General features: G+C 45.5%; 2 protein-coding genes across 5 annotated transcripts in view; both read left to right on the forward strand.

The window, feature by feature from the left end:
- LOC102239899 (carcinoembryonic antigen-related cell adhesion molecule 1) overlaps positions 1-8,728 on the forward strand; it is a 76,487-nt gene that overhangs the window by 60,682 nt on the left and 7,077 nt on the right. The gene's annotated exons all lie outside the window — the stretch shown is intronic.
- The window catches only part of LOC102249504 (carcinoembryonic antigen-related cell adhesion molecule 6), a 68,370-nt gene continuing 66,126 nt past the window's right edge, over positions 6,485-8,728 (forward strand). For all 4 annotated transcript variants that reach the window (XM_014531439.1, XM_014531440.1, XM_005883909.2 and 1 more), the window contains exons 1-2: positions 6,485-6,672; positions 7,555-7,914. In XM_014531439.1, the coding sequence (XP_014386925.1) occupies positions 6,609-6,672; positions 7,555-7,914 (424 nt within the window). In that variant the 5' untranslated portion in view covers positions 6,485-6,608. The remainder of the gene's footprint in view (positions 6,673-7,554; positions 7,915-8,728) is intronic.

An 8,728-nucleotide genomic window follows, 5' to 3' on the forward strand; every position in this document is an offset into this window, starting at 1 on the left:
TGAACATAGGGGTGCATATATCCTTTCTGATTGGTGTTTCTGATTTCTTGGGATATATTCCTAGAAGTGGGATTATTGGGTCAAATGGGAGTTCCATTTTTAATTTTTTGAGGAAACTCCATACTGTTCTCCACAGTGGCTGCACCAGTCTGCATTCCCACCAGCAGTGCATGAGGATTCCTTTTTCTCTACATCCTCGCCAGCTCTTGTCATTTGTTGATTTGTTGATGATAGCCATTCTGACAGGTGTGAGATGGCACCTCATTGTTGTTTTTGATTTGCAAGTCTTAAGTGGCCTCAGGGCAAGGTGTTTTCCAATATGGTGTGTCGACTGTCTTCCCCCTATGCAAAACAAATGTCTATGTGAAAAAGATGTCCTCCACTGTGTGAGAGAATGACTCAGCTGAGGAAAATTGGGGTATCTGCCTTCTGAGCTCTATCCCCCAAACCCTCAGACCGGAATTCTGCTCTCAAAGCTCCAGTCCACTTCACCATCCTCTGCCAGAGCACAAGGTGGGTGGCTCCACAGGGAATTTTTGTGCATTGGCCCTTCAAGAAGGTGCCCAAACTTTCAGCTGCCACTCCCTGGCAGATAGCACCCCACTGCTTTTCACAGCTAGATGTTATGTGGGTACCCTCAGATTTGGTGCTCTTTGCTGGGGATCCCAGCTTGGGGATTAGATCCCAGAGTTCATAGTGGCAGCCACCCCCGCCCCCCACACACACACACACAGCTGAGATATCTCTCCAGGACTTCAGTTGCTGTTTGTGGGTGCCCCGCCAGCCCTTTTGGGCATCTGCCCCTCCTACCAATCTCTATTAACTGTCCCTTTATATGCAGTCTCCACCTTCGGTCCTTGGGTATCAGGTTTCTCTCCTGTGAGTTTTCCATTCATTATTCAGGAAGTCTTTCTGTATTTCAGTTGTAATTCCAGCTTATAGAGATTTGTATTTTCAAAATGGCCCAGACCAGAGTTTCTGATACTTGCATCTCAAAGGTCCTGGGACTTTGGATTTGGAAAGCCAATTATAGCATTTTGAGCTGAATAGGGGAATGTAAAATGATTTAGTGGACTTTAATATTCTGGAGCCACACCTCTGACGATGAAAACAGGGCACAGTAAAACAAGAACAGTACTTTAATCCCTCAAGGATTGGCAAATGTTGGCAAAAGGAAGAACTAATTCATCCATTTTGAAATGTTTCTTTTTATTTGAGTATATTTTTCTCTGAGATTCTGTAGCAATTACAGAGAGATCTAGTTTACAGGTAGCATATAGCTGACTCATAACTGCTTACAGGAATGGAAAAGACACATTGATCTAAGTAGGCCTCATTCTCCATTCACATCCCTGGGAATGTGGTGAAAACAGGTCTAGCTGCAGGCAGGGTAGCATTAAACTTAATGGTGCCATTAACTGGCCAAACCTCTTCATTGTCCACTTTATAGTGGGGCCAGGCTATGTTGCAAAAAAAGATTAGCCTTTTTTTTTTCCCTTTGGAGGACCGGAGTCAAATTTCTCCCAATTGAAACGTTTGTACCCCAAAAGAAAAGGGGACTCTCAAGGCACTGTGGCCTGGTTCCCCATCTACAGAGGCATGTGTAGCAAGCCATGGTTAAACATCTCTGCAAGTCTCTCGGCTTGGCTGTTTGGGCCATTCTGAGTAGAACAGGTCTCCTGTTAAGCATTCTCTCTCACTCTCATGGAAGTTAATAATGAAAAGATGGTTAGCAAACATTCGGTCAGTCTCAAGATTAGTTTCCTCTTGGGGGTTCCCTTAAAATCATTTTCCCTTTTTGTTTCAGAATCTGTTTCATTTAGTTCTAAATACATATTAGCTTTCTGGGCCAGGGTGGGGTCGAGGGGGGAAGGACATGTGGGCATCACTGATTTTAAAATATCTATCAGGTGAATTGGGACCGAATTGACCAATAAATTATGCTGTCCCTTAACATGCCCTAATTCAATGGTTGGCAAACTCATTAGTCAACAGAGCCAAATATCAACAGTACAACGACTGAAATTTTTTTTGAGAACCAAATTTTTTAAACTTAAACTATATAGTTAGGTACAGTGTTATTAAATTAATTAGGGTACTCCTAAGGCTTTGGAAGAGTGGTTAAACATCTCTGCAAGTCTCTCGGCTTGGCTGTTTGGGCCATTCTGAGTAGAACAGGTCTCCTGTTAAGCATTCTCTCTCACTCTCATGGAAGTTAATAATGAAAAGATGGTTAGCAAACATTCGGTCAGTCTCAAGATTAGTTTCCTCTTGGGGGTTCCCTTAAAATCATTTTCCCTTTTTGTTTCAGAATCTGTTTCATTTAGTTCTAAATACATATTAGCTTTCTGGGCCAGGGTGGGGTCGAGGGGGGAAGGACATGTGGGCATCACTGATTTTAAAATATCTATCAGGTGAATTGGGACCGAATTGACCAATAAATTATGCTGTCCCTTAACATGCCCTAATTCAATGGTTGGCAAACTCATTAGTCAACAGAGCCAAATATCAACAGTACAACGACTGAAATTTTTTTTGAGAACCAAATTTTTTAAACTTAAACTATATAGTTAGGTACAGTGTTATTAAATTAATTAGGGTACTCCTAAGGCTTTGGAAGAGCCACACTTAAGGGGCCAAAGAGCTGCATGTGGCTCCTGAGCCGCAGTTTGCCAACCACGGCCCTAAATGAAAGGGGACAGGTTCTGATTTTAAAACAGCCATTGGTTGCTTAGACACCCCTACCATTTGTACAGAAGCTTTACTCTGAGGGAGTGGGAAACCTAGACGGGTAGGGTTAAGAACAGATAAGATAGCCCCAATAACTCCAAGGGCCTTAGTAATGTCCCCTTTTAAGATAATTTCAATTTCTCCTAACATATTAGTAAGGAGAAGGGGAAAATACCCTCTCATAGTCCTGGAGCTGCCCTATGTTTGCTTCTGTTTCCTCTTTGTAAATCACATTTCAGATTTCCTTGTTAAACAGTCTTTCTCATGGTGACCTCGCTTTTTATTGCAAAAGACTCCTCTCCGGTTGCACAGCAGACCTTATTTAGTAATCCTGTTGCTTTGCTCTCAGAAACCAGTGGCTGTATTAGTTGGAATAGGTCAGAATAGACAGGATTGTTCTAACAGTTAAATTTTTGTGAATCCATCAGGGTCCCAGATAAAGTCGGGAACAATTGCTGGTTCCTCTCTAGCTGAGACCAGCTTTTTCCAAAGGGAGCTGTTAGAATTCCTATTCTCATTTTCCTTCAAGTCAGTGGTAATAGAGGAGAGGGAAGGGGAAGAAAGAAGGAAGAGGAAAGGGCAAGTCCATACAAGGAAGGTTGGAAAGGAAGTGGGGGAAATGGGGTGTAGACATTTATTAACTTCAGAACAGTTCTGAGACAGTCTCTAAAATTTCTTATTATTTCCTTCCTTTTATTGGAAGAATTATTTTTTCTGTGCTTCTCCTTAGAAGCTTCTAATTTCCAAATCAAGATATGCTTCCCATATAGTCATTCAGTTTCATTTCAGAGCCTACATTTTTCTAATTTCTGCATGCAAAATATTAATGTATATACTCCAAAACAACTGCATTTTGGCTATTTCTAAGTTGATAATTTCTAGTTAAATCTTCCCATTTCTGTAAAGCACTTGTAAGTAAAGGCTTCCTAACAGGAATATTAAATGAGGGCTGGGGTTTGGGAGCTTCTAGCCTTGGAGGAACAATTTGCCATGTTATTTTTTCTTTTTTTCTTTTGGATATCTGTAGTCTGAGCAAATCTCCAGGATATGTTATGTAGTGGGTCAAGTGTGACCTCAGTTTCTCTCCCAGCTGTCTGAAACAACAGGAAGTGTTCGGGCACGGGCAGACCAAGCATTAGGGTGGCCCATAGACAAGCCAGTTAGTTAATTACAATTGAGCTGGGCCTTCCCTATGGGGCTCCTGCACTGACACCTCCAAAAAGATTCTTAGTCACCTATGAATAATCAACAATTGTACTACAGGGAGGATGTTCTTCTATATCTTATGAGCTGATGAGTTCAGCTCATTTATACAGCTGAGGTTTTTTGCTCAGACTCTCAGAAAGCAATTCCAATTAAAAAGCCAAAATAAAAACCAGCCACCCATTTTTTTCCTCCAGTCCTGCCTTAGCCTGAGTTCTGTAAACCCTTAACTTTAATTCCACCTCAATGATTTTAAGACACAGCTCAAATAAAGCCAGACCCTCAAACAAAAGTAAGGAAAGATCCTGGATCCAAAAGACAAGTCACCCACATTCACCCAACGGGTGGGGAACCAGCAGGCTCAATGGGCCCTTTGCTGGATCCTAGCACCGGGTCTGGGTATGCTGGAAGGTCCTGGGTGAGCTTCTGTGCAGTCCTGCTGAGAATACGCCAAGTAATGTTAACATAAAAACATTTGAACCTGTAAAAATTTGTGTGGGTTTATTTAAGCCAAACTGTTGACAATGGCCGGGAAGCAGTATCTCAACAAGTTGGGATACTGCTCCAGAGAATGGCAGTTTTTTTCACCTATTTTTATACATTGCAAACACAGGAGGGGACATAAGTGGGTTACATAAAATCCATTGGTGAAAGATTAGAGAGACAGGAGAAAGCAAAGTGGGGAAACCTCTGGAATTGGATAAAAAGTAAAACAATAGACACATACTTAGATGGTGCAGGATAGTTAATAGTTAATAGTCAACAACTAACATGATAACAATAAAAATGAAGGAATTTGTGGTATCTGTCCTGGTGCCCAGGCACATTAGGTTGTGCCCCAGGGTGTTGGGGAAAAGGGAAGTTACAAGTTACTCTGACATTTCAAGGATATGTTATCATAGATGCAAAAAGACAGATAGGCTCAGTTAAGGTAATGGTTGACCTTGTCAGTGAAGATACCAACCTAGGATGTAACTACCCACCATAACTGCTTTTAGTTAAAGTTTAATTTCAGACCATCTTTTGTGATTACTTTAGGTCTCTGAGTTTTCAAAACCGCCATGCAGGCCTTCCCTGAGCTTGTCAGGTTAACATGTGGCCCCTTTCATCCACATGAGTTAGAATCTGCATTTTTAGCAGGACCTGCAGTCCCTCCCTATGCACAGGAGATGGGGAGGGGAGTTCCCATCCACATCACTGGGGTCTCATTCTGGCTGGAGATCTACTAGAGCTGGGCAGCTGCCGAAGCAGCATTTCTAAGATGTCCCCTGGGTATTGAATCTTTAGAAATTTCCATAGATGATATATACACAATGGGGTGGCATCCCTGTGACAAGAATTCCTGATGTAACCCCAGGCTACTGCTCTGAAGATAAGAGCCAAATGGGGATGAGAGAAGGTGGTGGGAAGGCTACTGTGAACTCCACACAGAGCTGTGGGTGACGGCCTGGATACGTACACCCCAAGCTTCTGTTTGTCCAATTGTGAGCGGTGGCATGGAACCAGGGGTTAACCTGCAGAGTTAGATGGGATCTCAGTTCAGCAACCTTTGTTGTTGAGTTCAGTTAAGAGAAGAATTCAGAGTCAAGAACTCAAATTATAAGAGAGAGTTTATTTAGAAAGTCACAGAGGTAGAAGAAGTGAGCTGTAGAAGAAATGGGCTCAGGAAACTAGTTACAGCAGCAAAAGAAGGACCCTTGGAACTTAGGAGAAAGAAAACAAAGATAAGAGCCTTGAGGAAAGAAGGAGTGGGGACAGCCACGATGTGTTCCAGAGAGAAAGAGCCACACTGGGTCCTTCTTCTTGAGGGTAGTTGTCTGGAGGTCTCAGGGGAGGATTCCAATAAAATATTCATCGGCTTTCCAGGTGTGTCCTTTTGGGTCAAAGGCCATTAGTCGATGCAGTAGATCCTGATGTCAGCTATGTCCAGACTAATCCGATTTTGCTGCTTTTCTGGTTCTGGAGCTGAAATACAACTGAAGCTGAGATGTATTTGATGCCAGTCAGGACCTCATTGTCCTGGGGGCTTAATGCTGAAGGGTTATTCTTAGGTCCTCTGGTTTCTTCCCCTCTAAGGGTATCTAACCCACATGACTAAGAACATGCCAGGGGAGGAAAGGTCAGGGGAGGGCCAGAACCGCATGACCAGTAATATGAAAGGTCAGAGGGCCTAAACTGCAAAACCAGGATATGCTCAGGGTGGAAAGGTTACCAAGGGGGCAAGTCCCCAGTCCAGTTTTGCACATTGCTAGGTACCCGGGGATTTCCATTCTGGTGACCTTCCCTACTGGCCTATTGTCCTACTCTGCTCAGGCCTAACTGCCTACTACACAAGCAAGGTGTGTGTGTGTGTGTGTGTGTGTGTGTGTGTGTGTGTGTGTGTTACATGGGGAGGAGTCACTGGGGAAGAAGGTAGAAGCCTCAGCAGTTACAGGGAATGCAAATATAGAAGAAAGAAAAGGGGAGGCAGGAATAAGGGGAGGGCAGGGAGGAACCTGGGTACAGACCCCGCCCCTGGCCCATGTGACCAGGGAAGTGATCTTGGCCCAGGAGGAGGCTCAGCGCACAGGGAGGAGGAACAGCACATCTCACCCATCAGGACAGCAGTGCTTGTGAGCATTTCTGGATTCCAAGCTCTTCCCACAGAGGGAGGGACAGAGCAGGCAACAGACACCATGGAGTCCCCCTCAGCCCCTGCACACAGAGGACTTGTCCCCTGGCAGGGGCTCCTGCTGGCTGGTGAGAGGGGACAAATACCTGGTGGTGGATGGGAGAAGGAGAGGCACAGACTAGCTGGGGACTCCTGGGGAGCACAGGCTCTCAGACAAAACAAGGGGGTGGGGGCAGGCTTCTTTTTGGCCTTGAGGGGAGAAGACAGGGGAGCAGAGTAGGATGGGGGAGGGAACCGGCAACAGGAAAATGATGTGGAAGTGGTGAGGGACAGGAAAACCTCAATGGCTGCTCATTTCCCAACTTACTCATCACTGAGAGCTGAATGCTGAAAACTTTTGATAATAATAATTTATGTGAGGAGATAGGAAATTTAACCAGGGGCACTAAACATTGTCCTTACCACAAAGCTCAGAAATTGGAAGTTACATCCCCGGAGGTGCAGGACCCTTCAACACTCACTCATTCACCCACAGGTACTTACAGCCTGTTGCAGGCGCTGGGGTGCAACAAGATCAGACAAGCCCCTTTCCCCATGAAGGTCATGTTCTATGGGGAGGAGGCAGACAGGGGAAGCTCTAGATGTGATATCAGGTACCCACAAGTGGCATGCAGGGACCAGCCCAGGGGCAGGCCAGAAAGTGAAGACAGTGGTCTTTAGAGGAGGTGATCACGGAAGGGGTCTCCCAAGGACACCCCTGAGTATCATCAGGGGTCTGAGGTCAGACACCTTGGTAACAGTATTCAAAACAGAGGAAATAAGGTCAGAGGTGCTGAAGTATTGGTGGCAACGCTGCTGAACTTGACCACAGGACACACACACACACACACACACACACACACACACACACACTAAGGCTGAAAGATGAAGAGACCTGCTAGGACCAGGGCTCATTTCTCCTTCCCAATACATAGCTCCAAATCTTGATCAATTTCTCTCTTCCCTCCTAGCCTCACTCTTAACCTTCTGGAGCCTGCCCACCACTGCCCAGCTCACTATTGAATCAGTGCCGCCCAACGCTGCCGAAGGGAAGGATGTGCTTCTCCGTGTCCACAATCTGCCTGGGAATCTTGGAGGCTATTACTGGTACAAAGGGGAAAAGGTGGACAACAGCCATAAAATTGTATCATATGTAATAGACACTCAAAAAATTACCCTCGGACCTGCATACAGTGGTAGAGAGACAATATACCCCAATGGATCCCTCCTGTTCCAGAACATCACCTTGAAGGACACAGGATACTACACCCTACAAGCCATAGACAAAGATTTTCAGAGCAAACAAGTAACTGGACAGCTCCGTGTATACCGTGAGTGATTGCTTTCTGACCTCTGGGTTCAGGTGGGTGAATTCTACTTCACACACAGGACTGACAGCCCTGGACTCTGCCTTGATCCCCCTCTGCACCATGTTCCAGGTTGGTTTCGGACATTTAGTGCAAGACACACAGAGTGGAAACAAACTTCCTAAGATCAGAGTTCCCTTCCCAGATTCCATCCCTGCAGATATTCTCCACAAAGAAGTCTGATGGGAGTGACTCAGCAGAGGGAGACTCAAGAGAATCTCATTCCAGCCCCTAGCCCCCTCCCCATGACCATGACACTGAAAAAGATCCTGCAGAGGTTGGTCAGGGTCTGGCCTGAGGGGACTCTGAAATCCTCACAGAGAAGCTCAGCCTGGGAACACCTCCCACACCCCTGTCCAAGGGCTTCTGACTCCAGGGAACCTGGGGAGCCTGTGTTGGGTTGGGGTTGACCTCCTGGAAGGGCTGGGTAGGAGCAGGGGCTCTACTCCTGCTCACCAGCCAGGGCTCAGCCCCAAGAGCCACATCATTTCAGGGACAGAGCCTATTCCTTCACCTAAGGCGGTGTCAGGAGAGCACAAAATACCCCGTATCATTAGCTGACTCTTCTGAGGGACTTAGGAGACTCCAGAGGGAGGTCAGGTATCCAGGAAGGAACAGAGGAGAGAAGATGCTCCTGACAGCTCCTTCTGCACGAGTGGTCAGCCCAGGAATTCTCTCTCATGGAGGAAAATAATGGCAGTGGCCATTTAAGTCAGTGTCTCCTCTATACTGGGCTTGAGGTCAAGTATTCAGGGATGTTTTAAGGTAAATTCACAGA

Source organism: Myotis brandtii, unplaced genomic scaffold (genome assembly GCF_000412655.1).
Source record: "Myotis brandtii unplaced genomic scaffold, ASM41265v1 scaffold803, whole genome shotgun sequence".
In the NCBI taxonomy this organism is placed as follows: Eukaryota; Metazoa; Chordata; class Mammalia; order Chiroptera; family Vespertilionidae; genus Myotis; species Myotis brandtii.